The sequence below is a fragment of the Trichosurus vulpecula genome, chromosome 1, assembly GCF_011100635.1.
Source record: "Trichosurus vulpecula isolate mTriVul1 chromosome 1, mTriVul1.pri, whole genome shotgun sequence".
NCBI classification, from domain to species: Eukaryota; Metazoa; Chordata; class Mammalia; order Diprotodontia; family Phalangeridae; genus Trichosurus; species Trichosurus vulpecula.
Genome location: NC_050573.1, coordinates 242,843,787 through 242,861,856, shown reverse-complemented (window position 1 = coordinate 242,861,856; position 18,070 = coordinate 242,843,787). Strand labels below are relative to the sequence as shown.

General features: G+C 35.2%; 1 protein-coding gene across 2 annotated transcripts in view; it reads right to left on the bottom strand.

Moving 5' to 3' along the window:
• RBBP8 (RB binding protein 8, endonuclease) overlaps nt 1-18,070 on the bottom strand; it is a 93,639-nt gene that overhangs the window by 36,279 nt on the left and 39,290 nt on the right. For both annotated transcript variants that reach the window (XM_036741240.1, XM_036741242.1), the window contains exons 5-8: nt 12,127-12,239; nt 10,606-10,672; nt 7,028-7,197; nt 2,179-2,283 (exon numbers count right to left, since the gene is read on the bottom strand). In XM_036741240.1, the coding sequence (XP_036597135.1) occupies nt 2,179-2,283; nt 7,028-7,197; nt 10,606-10,672; nt 12,127-12,239 (455 nt within the window). The remainder of the gene's footprint in view (nt 1-2,178; nt 2,284-7,027; nt 7,198-10,605; nt 10,673-12,126; nt 12,240-18,070) is intronic.

Below are 18,070 nucleotides of genomic sequence, written 5' to 3'. Positions count from 1 at the left end.
AACAATTAATTCTAATAACATATAAACTATTTCAAAAAGTAGGTGAAGGAATCCTACCAAACTCCTTTTATGACACAAATATGGTGCTGATACCTAAGCAAGGAAGAACCAACACAGAGGAAGAAAATTATAGACCCATTTACCTAATGAATAACGACGCAAAAATTTTGAACAAAATACTAGCAAGGTGATTACAGCAATAACAAGAATAATACACTATGACCAGGTAGGATTTATACCAGGAATGCAGGGTTGGTTCAATATTAGAAAAACTATCAACATAATTGACCATATTAATAACAAAACCAACAGAAATAATATTATCTCAACAGCTGCTGAAAAAGTTTTTGACAAAATACAGCACCCATTCCAACAAAAAAAACACTAGAAAGCATAGTAATAAAGGAAGCATTCTTTAAAATGATAAGCAGTATCAATCTAAAAATATCAGCAAGAGTTATCTGTGAGGAGGATAAGCTAGAAGCCTTCCCAATACAATCAGGGATGAAGCAAGGATGCCCATTATCATAACTAATATTCAATACAGTACTAGAAATGCTAGTTATAGGAATAAGGAAAGAAAAAGAAATCAAAGGAACTAGAACAGGTAATGAGGAAACAAAGCTATCACTCTCTGAAGATGATATGATGGTATACTTAAAGAATCCTAGAGAATCAACTAATAAACTACTTGAAATAATTAACTTTAGCAAAGTTGTAGGACATAAGAGAAACCCACATAAATCATCTGAGGAGAAAGAGAAATTCCAATTAACATAACTGTAAACAATATAAGATACTTGGGAATCTACTTGCCAAGATGAACCCAGGAAATATATGAACACAATTATAAAACACTTTCCACACAAAGTCAGACCTAAACAACTAGAAAAATATCAACTGCCCATGGGTAGCCTGAAACAATTATTCAAAAGTCCTTGGCAAAGAAGTTTGGAAGATCTGTGGGTTTGGGAGGAAAAATAATGTAATCTATCTGCTCATCCTGGGTGACTTACCCTCTCCCATCCTCAAAATGAAAATGAGGAGGAATGGATCTTACTGGTTATTGCCCCAAAGAGCCTTCTAAGGGACTCCTGCCTCAGCCATGAGGTGATCTGAAGGATAGAGGATAAGTCCAAATCTTCCCAGTGCGATCTGAAGAGGTGCCTAACTAGTTTAGGTTACAACTGACCTGTGGGGCCAACAACTTGCTCAAGGAGAGATGTTGGGACGTTGCACAGAGAAGGAAGAGGGAAGAATGTGGGGATAGGGTGGGCATAGTTGCATTGGAGACAAACTTCATGGTTAGCTATTATAAGCAAGGATGAGAAACGATTTTTCAAATTAGGCCATGGTTCCCCCCACTCCCACCAAGGGCTATGGTAACCACTTTAGACACCACTGAAGAGAGTCAAGACTCATTAATACAGACTACTAAAATCTGGAATGATTTAGAAATGAGTTAGTCTGAAGTTTGTTTTTATTATTTAAAAAAGTTTGCTAAGTAAAAGTACAAATGACAGATACATCAAGAGAAATGTTTAAATTACTATTTCTAAGCACTTTAAATCTCCTATTTGAATGAAACAGTTACAAGGCAACACGATCTAAAAGTCAAAATAAACTAAAAAACAATGAACTTGAATTTTTTAAATGCATTCTGATATTAAGAGAAGGTTAATAAGACACCTGCTATCAGAAATTTTTTTTTTAAAGCAGCTTTTGGAACCTAGTACAGATTCATACCAATCTTTCACATTTCTTGCTTTTACAGGCCTATTTAATAGTTATTATTGATAGTTATCATGTTACTTAACCCCCCCATTAAATCTAAAAGGTAAGGGGATTTTTTTTTTTTTTGCTATTGCTGTCTCTAAAATACCTTCAGGATAATAATAGAAAAATAAAAGAAATTTTAAATACTATTCTGCATACTACACTTAGGCAGGAGAATGTACATATTCTGGCTAGACTTTTTAACAGTAGCTGAAAAAGAAAGGATTATGGTATTTAACAGGTCAAATGTATCAGAAAACTATAAACCACCCTATTCTTTAAAATTCAATTAGTTCAGTATTTCCTATACAATTAGATAATACACAAAATTGATGTGCCTTCTAATTAAAAAAAGGTTTTTTTAAAAAAAAACTATTATTAAACAATCAATGTTATTCTTACTGGTCATAGGTGATAAAGTTTGATCACAAGTGTCAGCTACAAGAATTTCACTTTCATAGTGGTTTTGCTGCAGTTGTGTTGAAGACTTTAGACCTTTTGCTAATTCTGGAAAAACAAAACACATATATAAAACTTTTTTAATAAAAGATTAAAGAAAACATGAGAGAAATATCAAATGCATTAAAAATGTGGTTTTATTACAGAAATTTTCATAAGTCTGCAAACATGTAGTATCTTAAATTTTATAACTAAGAATAACAAAAACTATGAGGTGGTATAGAAAAGGCACAAATCATTGCTTGAATACACAGATTTTCTGAGACTTATAGGTTAGTATTTCATCTGTATTACTAATTTTATCTTTCCATTTTTTGTCTTATCAAAAAAGCTCATGATAATATTTTATATACTGCTATCCGAAAGAGGACCTAAATCCTACTTCATCTACTAGAATATAGTCTAGAAAATAGCAAGACCTGAAGTAATTTTTTAAGGGATTGGGGGCAGGGTGGGGGGAGGGGAACTCTAGTTATAACTAGAAAGTAGCTTTAAAATACCTGTAAAATATCTTGTAAAAATTCAGTTTCACTGAAAAAAGCTAACATCAAAAACTTACAAATAAATCAATATAGATTTACTAGAGACATATACCAGGTGCTTAATAAATACTTAATCAATTGGATAGCGTTAATCTCACTCAAATAATTTAGCTGGCTCAAAATGTTCACAATATTCTTTGCAACCAAATGTTTTAGATTCATGGTAATTGTAATACGAATGTCCAGAAGAGGAGGAATGCCCACAAATGCAATTTTTTTTAGAAGTTACATCATAATTCTCAATGAGGGAAAAATGAACCAGAGGAATTTATGCCACATACAAAGGAAGAATCCTCTAACAAAGGAAATTGGTATAATCTGCTTACTGCATGTTCATATGCACTGAAGATGTTTTAGATAGTTTCCTAATAAATTCATATCAGTTTAAAATGGTTTAAGTACAATCCTTAAGATAAAGGGTTAGCTGAAGTTCCTTCAAAAAACTGTCTTTGGTTTTTAATTTAGCATCTAGCTGCTGTATCCACTAAAGCCTGATTCCAATGTGGAGGTAAGTTTAAATTCTCTAGGGACAAGCTGGCAGTGTGGAAGCACTAGAAAGTTTTAACTGGCAATCTTCATGAATTAGCCAGTTGATAGACTGTTATGTTCATGGTGATAACAGGTGTTAACCTTTGTTCTGTCACAGACCCCTCTGCCAGTCTAGTGAAGTCAATGCTCCACTTCTTAGAATGTTTTTAAATAATTTAAATAAATGCTAATTTTGAGTTAGAGGTCAGTGGAAATAAAGATGTATTTGCCCCCCACCCCCACCCCTTCTATATTCATGGATTCCCAAAAATCTGTTCACAGACTCCATGTTAAGACTCTGGTTCTAAAAGATCTGTCTAGATAAGTCAGGTTAGAGAAGCTCATCATCAGAAGGCTGGCCATAAGCTGATGACATTTTTGGCCAAAGCAACTCCTTAAATTACTTATTAAGGGGTTAAGGGGCTGCTCTGCTTCCGTAAAGGCATACCTATACAGATGAAATCACAATGCCTTGTAACAGTTCAGGATAGTGATTTGTCTGTTTTCCACTAGATGGTGACATAAGTGCATACAGTAGAAAAAAAATTTCATCAACTTCATAAGTTTCTTCATTTTTAAAAGAAAGATTCATGTTACTTTCTGCATAGTCTTTGAAGAAAGCCTATTGAAATCGACTACTTTTCAACATAATATCTATTGTGTTCTTGCTAACCTGATTCATGATTCTAAAGACAACTACAACTAAATTTGTTTATTTGCACAAGTAGAGGGTAAGTCATGATGTGAATAACAAAAAAATAATTTATGTGTAACTCTAAAATGCATTACTATATCTTTTACCCAAGAGATCTTCCTGGTTATTGTGGATTCCAGCCTAATAGTAAAATTCACATTCATATCCTCCTTTAGAGTGTGTAAAGCACTTTTCCTACCAATGATCTTTTTTGATACTAACAAGAACTCAAAGAAAAGAAATGTTAAATGGCTGTTGTAGAGCTGGAATTTGAAACCAAATTTTTTTATTCCGAATCCAGTACTACATCACAAAGCAGTTTCCCATAGCATACGATAAAGAGCAGAGTAGCATGGGAGACAACCCCATGGAGAAGAGCGTGCTAGAGAGGATAAAGGGCGAGGTACTGAAAATGACATGAACGATACATAAAGCAGATAATGAAGGGTGAGATTTATGTTTTACCATCACTTGCTACGATATGAACAGTAATGTAGTTTTAATAAAATTTAGAGCACACACACACACACACACACACACACACAAGAACTGATCAAATTATAAAATGTCCAGTATGTACAAATGCACACATAGCAGATTAGATGTACACATCCATATACAACATAATAGATGGATGAATCTGTTCATTAGTGTGGATCATTTCTTTCCTCCTTGAACTGTAGACCTTAATCCCTTAAATCTTTCTAATTCTGTTATTACTGTCTTTAAATAAATCATTTAGAGAAGATCGATCCAATGATGCTCTTCTTGTGGAACTCTTCACAATCTAGTGATAACAATATAGCGTTTGGACTTTCCATCTATTATCTCTCATTCTCAGTAGAAGATTCAACTGTCTCCTATATCTTCAAACAATGTCTTTTCTATTCTACCTTTCATAATGAAGTCATCACTGGGAATGAGGTGGTCTATTTCTGACTCCATGGATGTATGCCTACCACTGCTGTTTGGATCACGCATAATTCTGATTCTTCAGAGATTGTGCTGTTCCAGGACATGCTGATAGTTATACAACTTCACTTGAGGAAGGTAGATCACACTAGGGCCTGGAGTCAAGAAGATCTGAGTTCGAATACAGCCTCATATACTAGATGTGTGACCCTGGGCAAGTCACTTTGCCTCAGTTTCTTCAACTGTAAAATGGGGGTGATTAATAATAGCACCAACTACACAGGATTCTTGTTGGGATCATATGAGATATTTGTAAAGCTAACAGCCCAGTGCCTGGCATGTAGTAAGCACTTTATTAAATTAATCCTTATTTCCTGCTTTCTGAAGAAGGTCTATTGAAATCAATTCTCCAGAAAAACTCATCCCAAGAACTGAGGCAGAGGTGAAGTGACTTGTCCAGGGCCACACAGCTAGGAAGTGTCTGAGGTTGGATTTTGACTCAAGTCTTTCTGACTCCCAGTCCAGTGCTCTCTCCACTATACCACCTAGCTGCCTAATCAATGAAATAACATGACCAATGAAATGGCTATATGATAAAATGCACTCTGCCAGTTTCCTGATTTGCCACTTGGAGAACCTGCAAGCTGTCCTTCCAAATAACTGTGACTTCTTAGGTCTTATTTCATTTATATGAAGAATATCCATATGGATATCAATGACAGCAAGTATTTGTTTAGCATTTAGTATATGCCAAGCACTGGGGATACAAAGGGAAAACTACAGCCCCTGCCCTCTATGGGCTTGCATTCTAATAAAAGAGATGGAAAACAGGCAAACACCTATGTACATACAAGATACATGAAGAATAGATGGGAAGATTCTCTTAAAGGGAAGGGACTAGTATTGATTGGGGACTAAGAAGAGCTCTTTGCAGAATGTGGAATTTAGGGTGAGACTTAGAGATAGCCAGAACTGTGGACTGGTATCAACTATAGCATCAATTTACTGTTATTTGATAAAGGACACACTAAGGGTTCCAACAGTTAGATTAATATTATTCTTAGCATTCTCTGTTCCACCATTTAACCACCATCACTGCATGGACCTATCTAAATGGGTCACTCTGGACTGAAAACCAAAATGTATTTTTTCCCCTGGTTCATCGAAGTTAAAAAATTAATCAAGTGATGACCCACCTTTCCCTAATGAGCCTTTGAAAAACAGCAGGTTTGAAATTATAGGTCATAGTTTTTCTAAGTATTTGCTTTATGACTTTAAATCAGTACATTAGAGGCAGTTTTGGTGTAGTGGAGTCAAACTTGGGGTCCTTGTAGTGGCTATGGGACTATGAACATGCAAGTCACTTTAATTTCCTTATCTGTAAGCGGGGCAGCTTGCAGTACCTAGTTCCCCAGGTTGCTGTAAGGCTTAAATGAGATAAGCTACACAAAGAATTTTATAAACCTTGATGTGTTGTGTAAATGTCAGCGATTGCAGGTCCCTTCATCTCTCAGTACCTCAGTTTCCTCATCTGAAAAATGAGGAAACTGGTCTAGATGATTTCGAAGGTTCTCTCCAGATCTAAATCCATGACCCTGGGTTCTCAGGCACTAGATACCTGGGCTGTCACTGAGCCTCTAGCTGAAACTTTTCCAGTTTAGTAGAACCTCCTAGTGAAACAGCTGGTTATGGTGGCCTTTAAGAGCCTCCCGTTCAGCTCCACATCAGGAAGCAGCATCAGAATAATACTTTTGTGAAGAAGGCCATAAATAGTACATTTTAAAATCTTTTCCAAGGTCACAAGTAGAACTATGAGCAAAATTCTAGCCTCAACATATTTGACCTTAAATTTAATGAACTAACGAATTCAGATACAGCAGAGGTATCAAACTTGTAGACCACAAAATTCCAGGTGCTGCTCAAACCAGATTAAAATGTAATTGGGAACCCTTTAATAAAATAAATAAAAAATAATATAACATAGGTAATGTTAATGTGTGGTTTTCTAAGTCAACATGTGGCCCAGAAAAATCCACTGTTCCAACATAAACATTCTAATTGATTACAGTTATGACTTAAGTGATTCAATTCCACAAAATTCTCCACAGATCCTTACCATTTGTACATAGAGGGTGCTCCAAACCAGTATGTGTTTGCTCTATATATCGGACATGTAGATTCTCCTTCTTTCTTCGTAGTCGGTTAAGTCCAGGAAATGAGAAAGTCAATATAGGTGAATCAGGGATAACTTCCTCCTCAGGCTCCGATGCTTTATGCTGTTTCTTCCTGATGGGGTCAGGGAGTGAAGTCAATATAAAGAAATCTATTTCCGAACATCTAATAATGCCTTCTACCTGCTACCTAACCCCCACCAGCTTTCACAACTTGATTTCTGTTGTTAATATTACTATCATTCTGGCCAGCCAATCATTTCTGACTTTTTCCTCTCTCATTCTTCTTCACAGCTCCTCATCTCCAACAAAACCAATCATTTGTCAAGCAACCACTTCAGTATCTCTTTTTCACACTTAGCATATTGTAACAGCATCCTAACTTTTCTTCCTCCCTTCAATCTACCCCCTCTCCAGTTCATCATTTCCTCTACTCATAAATCTTCAAGAGATCTCCAATGCCTATTAGAGAGAGAAAATTCTAATCCTAGCATTTGAGTGCTTCTGCAGAGCACAGTTCAGAATGAAGTTTGTAGCCACAGAAATGAATGGAGATAAGGAAGACTACAAGTGGATCTAACATTAATTTCCAAAGAACTAAGAATGGTTAACTTTTTCATGTTTAATAATAATATAACCAAACTCTATTTTAGCTCAAACTAATGTTAAAATATATTCTAAAAACAATACTGAGAATTCTCACTTCTGGGTATATTATTAATATAGTTTCATATAAGACAGCATTTAACTGTCATTTGACTATCCTAAAAGTCTAAGATTTTAAATCTATAGACAAGTACAGACTAAAATCTCTTTCATAAGAGATATACTGCTTAAGAGGGTTTCTTTCCTCTAGTAAAGAATTCACACTTTAATTTTATAAACAATTCTGTTTTTCAGAGTTCCGAGCTTTCTAGGAACTCTTTTAAGTCCTATCATCTTTAAATCTCTGATTTTAATATCTTTTCTCCACAATTACGTTGTCTTAGGACAAAAAAACACATCAAAACAAGGCAAATCACATGAGAAAGAAAGGCTTATAGATTATTGGAGCATGAAGTCTATCTAGAACCTAACTTTAAACTGATCACATCACAGTCTACTTGCCCGTTAGTCATAAAATCCTACCTGAATCATGAATGAGTCACGAGGAAAAACTGATTCCCTGACAAGGCCAGTCTAGAAGAGGCAGGGCTCCCAGAAGGAAAAAGCTAGCTCTAACCAGAGATTTCTAAACCAAACAAACAACCTGCTAGCTTTGTCCTTCTTTGTCCTTCTGATGCAAAGTGAATAAAGAGTGAAGGGGAAAAGACAACTAACTTTGATAAATGACTACTCTGTTTACAAAAATCTTAGTTCTCATTTTATTTGTGACAAATCCTACTGTAAGCCTTTGCACTTGCTATTTTCTAACTTGCCAAATAAAAGGAAATTGCTCTGAGAGAAGGTAAACAAAGGCAGACTCATTAAGAGACTCAAAAACTGAGAGGGCAGATTAATCTCCTACACTGCTGACATCCTAGGTAAAAAAATATAAGAAAAAGAGAGACTTTTACACTGGGCTCATCAAATTTAAATTGATCATAAATCCAAACTCCTAGTCTATTACTTTTCTATAGTCAATTTTTAAAGGATAAAAAAAAATCACTCATGAGTTGAGAGTGAAAATAAAGGATTAGCTTTCAAACTAACCTATACACACACCTGTACAGAGTAAACAGCATCAGACATTTTCACCACATTTCTCTCAGATCTTCATGGCACCTATATGAGTTAATTTTAGTTTTGTTCTCAACACCAGCTATCATTTTTGCCTACCATATTTACATGTAGCTTCTATTTGTCTCTTATGCTTAACACTAACTACAGGCTGTAAAACAGTCAGACATAGGTAATAATGCTCCCTATCAAACTCCACAGATCAGTGGAAAGGGAATCAGGTAGTCCTAATGTCATTATCCATACCTAAATGAAGGGCAGCTAAATGTGCAATGGATAGAATGCTGGGCCTGAAGTCAGGAAGGTTCATCTTTCTGAGTTCAATTCCGGCCTCAGACACTTACTAGCTATATAACCCTGGGCAAGTCACTCACCCTTGTTTACCTCGGTTTCCTCATCTGTAAAATGAGCTAGAGAAGGAAATGGCAAATCACTCCAGTATCTTTGCCAAGAAAAACCCAAACGGGGTCACAAAGAGTTGGGCACAACTTAATGACTGAACAACACACACACCTACATAACAATTTCACCCCTCCTTCTGCTAATACCCTGTCTCTCCCCTACTACCTCCTTTATCTGACACTAACAATTCCCCACTTTTAATTTCCATTCAAGACTTTCAGTTGGAAGATGACATAGTATATATGATGTCCTAAACAGCATAAAATTGGGAAAACTCAAAATCCTACTATTACTATTGATCTAAGACAAAACTAGTATGGACTTTAATGAAAGCCATGAGACCCAGAGCACAGAAGCTGCAACACTTGTAATAGTTAAGAAATTGTCTCCATCAGTTGCCCTAAAGATTTAGAGAAACTTATTTTGTTACAGGAATGCATACCCACCCAAAAAAAAAATCTCTTTAAAGAGCATGAAAAACCAATTTGGACCCAAAGCCTAATGATTATTGCTATATGCTTTATGGAAACTAAGTTCTAATCTTATAAAAGTGAAAGCTGAAAACTGAATATAAATTAATTAAAACTGTAAGTGGGCAATATTTAACAAAACAAATAAAATATATATATATATATTATATAACTATATATATATATATAACTATATATATATATAGTTAACTTATAGTTTTCCAAATCAAAATGTGTTTCATTGGGGTCCTTATGTGCAGTTTAGTGGCCCCTATTCCTATTTGAGTTTGATGCCACTGTTTTAAATAACTATTAAACATTGAGAATCTTAAAAAAAAACAACTAAGTTCTAAAAGAAGGAACAGTTAAATGTCTCAAGAATTATAAACAAAATGTTTTAAGTCGGTGAGACATTACAAGGCTTGTTTTATCTCCCCATTAGAATAAAATAATATATGGTCTAATTTAGAGAAATCAAAATTAGCCAAATTACATATAGCTGCCATCAGAATAAAAATATCGAGGCAGCTAGGTGGTGCAGTGAGTAGAGCACCAGCCCTGGAAGCAGGAGGACCTGAGTTCAAATCTGACCTCAGACACCTGACACATATACTAGCTGTGTGACCTTGGGCAAGTCACTTAACCCCAATTGCCCTGCCAAAAAGCAAAAAACAAAAACAAAACAAACAACCCCCCCCCCCGCAAAAACAGAATAAAAATATCTCTGAAGTAGTTTAATAAGTCAAATGACTATATAGGATAAACTCCTTACAAGTACTGTTCTAAATAAACCTTATATATTCACAGTACACACACACACACACACACACACACACACACACACACACACACACACTCACTCACTCTCTCTCTCTCTCTCTCTCTCAAAACTGCAAAAGATGCTGTAAAACACATTTAGCATAGCTACTCACTCAATTTTCTGATGTAGTTGCTCTGAAAGTTTTTTGTTTTCTTCTTGTAAGGCATTCTTGTCATTCACTGAAATATTTTGGGAAAAGAAGCCATATAAGAAATTGAAATCTAACAAAATAAACTGGCAATCATGGGAAAATATGCGTTACTAGATAACTGTTGGTTTATTGATTCATGCTACATTTCTCCTAACTCTTAAGTCAGGACAATGTCAGTTAAGTTTATTAATTACACTGTGCAAAATTAATTTGTTACTAGGCACTGATATTACATCTGAAGTTTCATGACTGCTATGTAACTGATTAACTGATGATTTTATGTAATGCTTGTGGACCAAAAAGAAAAAGTACTTAATGTGCAAAGCAGTTTATCATTATTCATGCTGAGTATAAGAAGGAAGTGGAAAGCATTCTATTTGGTTACTCATTCTACCTAATTTCCAAGTGCCTTAATTTCTCAGAATAAATTATGGACATGAATTTTAGTGATAGATACTATAGATGAAATTAGAGACACAGTTTTAACTTTTCAGGGATAAAGTAAAGGAAGTTTCTGTTCAGGTATGGATTAAACTAGGTGCCTCTGAGGTCCCTTCCAATTCTGAGATTCTGATGAAAACTAACACAGAAACAAGTTAAATGTTATTTCTTGAAAATAATCTCTTCTCTGTTTATGAACAGAAATAATAACTGTAAGTAAATTGTATATACATCAAAGAACTCACTACTTTTTAGAAATCCGGCTCATTAAAATTTACTTAGCAACCAACCAATGCTGAAATGATCTATCTTGGAGCTATAACAATCTGCTGTGTTCATCAATAGTTAGCAATACTCACCTCTGCTTTTGTTATAAAGCTGCTAATGTGGAAAAAGTTAATTGCAGTAAATACCAACAATACAAACTTTAAGACTAGGCTGCTTCAAAAGCTTAGTAAATCAATGGTTTGAAACTTGGATTATATTTTCCCACCAGTAAAATAATAACATATATAATGGATAAGTTCCCAGGCTAACCCAAAAGGTCAGTTTTAATCCATAGTACATTTGCAGTGAATGTGCTGAAAGTACAATATTGGTATTATTTCAACTATTGCACTTAATACCGTCTCCATGGAAAAATACAATTGAATGACTACATGCTTTCCCAGCCAGATTGGTTTCTCCCACACAGGAGAAGAGTTGAGAATGCTGGGAGCAGACCCAGGTAATCCAGTAACTCTCCACCTCTACACTTCATTCAGTTTGTATGAAACAACTACAATGTACGAGAAAGGAGAGTGCCTTGGGGCATTCAAACCCCAGGTACTTGGAATGAAGAAAGGACAGTTGCCCCCAAAATGTGAAATCAATCTCCTTCTCTCCTATTTCTGTGTAAAGATTCCTTCTCTCTCCCCTGATTTACATATGCAGACTCTCATAAATGTATTTAGAAAGGCAATAGTTACCAATGTACTAACAAGTTTTAACTCTGTATCATCTTACATTGGATATTAAAATTTTGAACCAAGAAAAACTCACTAAGTTCAGTGATAAGTTTCAGATTTTGTTGCCGGATATTTTCAAACTCCTGTTGTTTTTTCCTCATGTGTTCTTCAGTCACTGCACAACGGTCACACAACCCTGCTCTTAACCTATGGAACAGAAATGAAACTTCCCATTGTAAAAACACTTGCATTTAAATTTTAAGATTTTTTTCACTTGATGAGTTAAATATAAGGTCAAAGATAAATTGAAAATGTTTGATAGCTTCATATTCATTTAAAAGGCAGCATCACTAAACGGCCTGCCTCTGGCTCATTCTAGCAGTTGTGAACATGGGCAAGTCACTTAATCTCTCAATGCCTCAAGGAACTATCCAAACTCTAAGTTACAGATTAGTTGAGTTCTATGCAGGAAGTAGTTTGCCACACCAATAAAATCACAAGTCTAGAACAACATTAACATTAACAAGTCCTTGAACATTGTCCACATATGTTAGGAACTTTGAATTTCAAATGAATTTTGTTCTATAAGTCTGGTCCATTTTAGATTTTAGTAAGAGGCTTTATATATTGAAGAAAAACATCTTATTTTACCTATGGAGGTTGTTTCCATGGCAAATTTCAAGCCCAATATTACAGCAAGACTATAATATATAATCTTAAATTTTAAGAATTTTTAAAGAGAAGCTTTACCCTTATGTTTTTGGTACCCATCACATCACCAAGTATCAGCTGCCTAAAAACCAAACTTACTACCTTTATCATCAAATAAATCTTTATTATGAAGAATAAGAATAAGCCTTTGTCATTATCAAGCCACAGAAAAAGCACCTGGGTTTTGGTCCACATATTCTGCATTGGTCACTAAGACTGGGTTCCTAAAGGATATACCTTTCATAGTTATAGTAGCCACATACTGAACTACCATGATAAACTCTTCTTTTTCTATAAATAGACCATGACTGGTCATTTGCTTGATACTTCTTTGCTGAATGAAGTGCTCCTATGTACCAGTGCCAAGAACTATGCTAAGTGCTGGAGATACTTCCAAGAAGCCCCAACTCTAATCGAGGGAGACAACACAAAAAATAAAGTTTAGCTGTAGGGTAGATATTCATGTAGATGTTACCCATAGGGAGGCTTTTGATTTTTGATTTTTAGTTCTTAGCCACTTCATAGGCTCCATCTGGAGATAACCATTTTTGGTTATATTGGACAAATATAGAGGCCAGTACCTATTGTTAGCCTTTATTAACTGCTCAAAAGTTACAAAAGTATTTTCAAAAGTTCTAAAGATATTATGTGCTCCGATAATCAATCCTCCACTTCTTAGATTCATACTCTTCTCTATTCATATAGACAACACCCAAATTCAGGCCCTCATCACCTCTCACAATGGCATCCCTAATTAGAAGTCTCCTATTCTAAGTCTCTTCCCATTCCAATCTATCCTTCATACTGATGCCAACGTTACTTTCCTGCACACAGATCTGACTCCATACTCCCCTACAGTGTAAAACTCATCAGTTCCTATAGCCTCTATGATCAAATAGAAAAAATTTGATTTTGCTGTTAAAGGTCTTCTCGACCTGATCCCAATTACTTTTCTAGCCTCCCTGTTCATTTTATGGTACAGCTAAGTCCAGATTACTACAAATAATGAATCCCCTAGAAATACGTAACACACATTTGAAAAATGTAACCACCGTAGAGGAATCATTATTTACACTAGTTGCAACCTTCTTTCTTCACAAATGGGCTTTTATCTCTGTGTTAAAGATTCAGTTCAAACACTAACCTCTACACAAAGCATTTGTTTATCCTCCCAAGTACTAAGGCTCCCTAAATTACTTTATTTTGTGTTTATTCTTTATATAGATTTTTATGCAAATGTTGCTTTCCCCCCTTTAAGTTCCTGTTGTATGCACCTAGCATCAAGTCTACTATAGAGCAGGAGTTTAAGGTTAGTTGACTAACTGATTGAATCCCCTTACTTTTTTTATGAGAAAGTATTGATCTTTCTATACTAGCTGTAGGGTGAAGTGACCACTCTCATTAATATTTTATTGGATTTTGTTAGAATACTTTTAAAATTTCATTTTCTATTTTAAGGTTCCAAAATTGTACTAAGACTGTTATTCCATAGGTGTTAATTGCTTTAAATCTGTTTTTCCTTTTGAGTTTTGATTTAAGGATGATAGTTAAGTTTCCTGACATATATACACACAACTTTCTCCTTAAAATGACTTACGCTCAGTGTGTCTTGCCACAAGATGAGCAAGGTATTTGCAAATAGTGCCTTCATCAGTTTTTTTGATTCAATCTTATGATTTAAGCTAGAAGCATTCAGTTCCTCTTTTTCCTTGGCATACATTAAAAATGTTATACTTCAAGTCCAAATAACAACTGTATGCCATGGAAGATTCCATGAGATGAAGGATCTGCTTAATATGTTTTTCAGTACAGTCATGTAACATGACCTCATACAATACACCAAGTGATCAATAAGATGCTCACAAGTCTGGGGGTCATTCAGGTCTATTTAGAACACAGGATAATGGGTTTCATGCAAGGCAAAACCAGAGGCAGCTAGGAGGCTCGGTAGATAGTGTTGGGCCTGAAGTCAGGAAGATCTAAATTCAAATCCAATCTCAGACACTTACTTGCTGTGTGATCCTAGGAAGTCACTTAACCTTTGTTTGCCTTAATCCACTGGAGAAAGAAATGACAAACCACTCCACTATCTCTGCCAAGAAAACCCCATTGAAGGTATTGGGGTGCTATGGTGCATAGGGTCATGAAGAGTTGGACAAGGTTTGAACAACTGATCAAAACTAGAATGGGTGTAGACTTTCTCCCTGAAAGATAGTAGGTTTTATATTAATTTTTCTCAACATCACTATTATTAGTCTATTTTAAACAGAGAATAGTTTACTATGTGGACTTCAACCACTCTCAAAGTTTCACTGTGATTTGAATCTATTAAAATCAATTACATTGAAATAGTTGTTAAAATATTGAAAAAAAAGTTTATAAAATCCAGGTTAAGAACCCATGATCTATTTAATATATTTTGACATGAATAAACTCTGAAGGCAGAGCTGAGTTGACAGCTTTGAAATCATCAACATATGCACTAAAAAAACCCATAAAGACAATGCTTTTGGGTGGCTTGTTCAATAATTACTGAATTGTTAGGTTGTTCTTTCTTACTCTAAGACTCTTTTGTGCATCTTTTTTGTTCTTGAGCCCAATATACTGTTTTCCTGTACATTTATGTATTGGGGGGTCTGGGGAGAGAACCTAAGATGTGAATCCTTTGTATAAAATACATAAACACGTAACTGGCCTATATTTGGAGGGGTCACTTGTGTTCTTGTCTTTTGGTAACAGTCAGTAAAAGCATTTAACAAAGTGCTTACTATGTTCCAAGCACTATGCTAAGTTCTAGGGATACAAAGAATGGTGAATAAAGGTTCCCTGCCACAAAGAACTCACATTCTAGTAGGGGAAGACAGCTTGTAAATAACTAGGTACATACAAGATGATGGTAGATGAAAGGAAAGGCAGCTTAGGGAGACTGGGAAAGGATGCCTGGAGAGGTGGGGTTTGACTTGAAATCTTAAAGATGCCATGGAAACTAAGAAATGGAAGTGAAAAATAGCATTTCGGATCAGGTGGATAGCCAAAGCAAAAGGTAGAGAGATGGGAGATGGCCAGTACAGTTGGATAGTAAAGTGTATGGAGGGGAGTGGATATAAGAAGATGGGAAAGGTAGAAAGAGACCATGTTATTAAAAGCTTTGAATGCCAAACATAGAAAACCAATGAAATTTACTAGAAGTGCAAGGGGGTGGGGTGAGATGGGTAACAGTAACATAGGCAAACCAATTTTTTAGTAAAATCATCTAGGCAGCTGAATGGAGGATGGATTAGAGAGGGAAAGATTACAAGCAGGGAGAATAATTAAAAGACTCTTGTAACAGTCTGTACAAGAGGTGATGAGGATGGTCAGAACCAGGGTAAGGAGTTGTGTAAGTAAAGAGAAGGGTATGATATATACAAGTGATGTGAAGGTCAAAATGCTGAGATTTGGCAATGGACTGGATATAGGTGGGGTTAAGTGAGAAAGTGAGTTGTCATCTTCTTTATTAAATATTTCCCAATTACATTTAAAAAACATTTTAGCATTCATTTAAAAAAATTTTTAATTCCAAATTCTCTCCCTCTCTTGTCCTTTCCCTACCCCTTGAGAAGACAAGCAGTATATCAATTATACATAAGAAATTATGCACATTTCCATATTAGCCATGATGCAAAAGGACACACACACACACACACACACGCACACACACACACACACACACACACACACACACACACACACACGAAATCAAGTAGAAAAAAGTATGCTTCAATCTGCACTCTGTGTTCATCAGTTCTCTCTCTGGAAGTGGATAGCCTTTTTCATCATGGGTCCTTTGGAACTGTTTTGGATTGTCTTGACCAGAGTAGCTAAGCCTTTCACAGCTGATCACTGTTATAATATTGCTGTAACTCTATTCAGTGTTTTCCTACTCACTTTATTGTGCATCACTTCCTATAAGATTTCTTAGGTTTTGCTAAAACCATCCTGCTCATCATTTCTTATAGCAACAACAGTATTCTGTTACAATTATATACCACAACTTGTTCAGCCATTCCCCAATTGATGGACCTATTCCCTCAATTTCCAATTCTTTGCCACCACAAAAAGAGATGTTATAATTTTTTTTAATAGGTCCTTTTCCCTTTTCATTGATTCTTTGGAATACAGACCTAGTAGAGGTTTTGCTAGGTCAAATATTATGCAGATTTTTATAACCCTTTGGGCATAGTTCTCCAGAATAGTTAGGCCAGCTCACAGCTTCACCAACAATGCATTAATATTCCTATTTTTCCATATCCCCTCCAGTTGTCATCCTCTTTATAAAATTTTTTTTAAAAGTGGTCTGAAAATGGAAGTAAATACTTTGCTACAAATTTGTATGTCATGATGAAATATGTGAGTAAACAATTACAGATTTTATGCAGCTATTCTGCTTTAGTTTTGTGGAGAAGTTAGTTTCATTCATGTAAATGGCTTTTTGGTTTATTATATTATAGTATGAGCATTTTATTTTGCATTTGATTTGAGTTTTTGTCATGTTAGACTTCTTGTAAACACACAGATGCCCAAAAATTATCAACATCATGCTCCTTCAAAGGTTTTTCTCTCTATCTTCTAATTTCACTGTTCTTGAGGAAGTCAAGTTTTTGACAGATGCCAACCTGCTGATTTTGTCCTTTGCATCAGTTTTGAGTCCTTGTGTTGCTTCACAATTTTGACCTTTACTTTAAATCATTTATTACGGGAATCTAGAACTTCTAATACACTTTTGTTTTCTAGATTCTATTCAAGACTTCTGGAATTCCCTTCCCAGGTTTTATGGCTTTTTGGATTACCTTTAATTGTATAAAATGGCATTGAAGTTTTCTACTGCAAACACAAATTAGATATTGATTCAGTCTTCCAAAGCTTTTCCTCAGATCTTCAAAGCTTTCTCAAGCCACTCCTGCTATGATGGATCTGTCCTTAGCTGTATTCTTTGAGAGCTCTACTTTTCCTCCAACAATTCTTACCAAGATAACTGCTGTCACATTATACGGTTGTGTCCAAGTTTTGAAATGTTTTTATACTTTCTGTTAAATATTTTGGATATATTAATGATGGTTATGGCAAAGACCAAATGTTATAAAAAATTACTCTTTTGGTATAGTTGGTCTGTGTGCTATCAAACTCAAAAAAGACATTTCAAAATTCTAGTATTCCTATCTTCTCTTAAAAATCATTTGAGACATTGGTCTCAAAATGACATTTTGTCAAGCATTTCATTATTAACCAGAATTTGTGGAATTTGTTTTAAGTGAAGATTTTTAGTGACCATTGTTATATTATTCAAC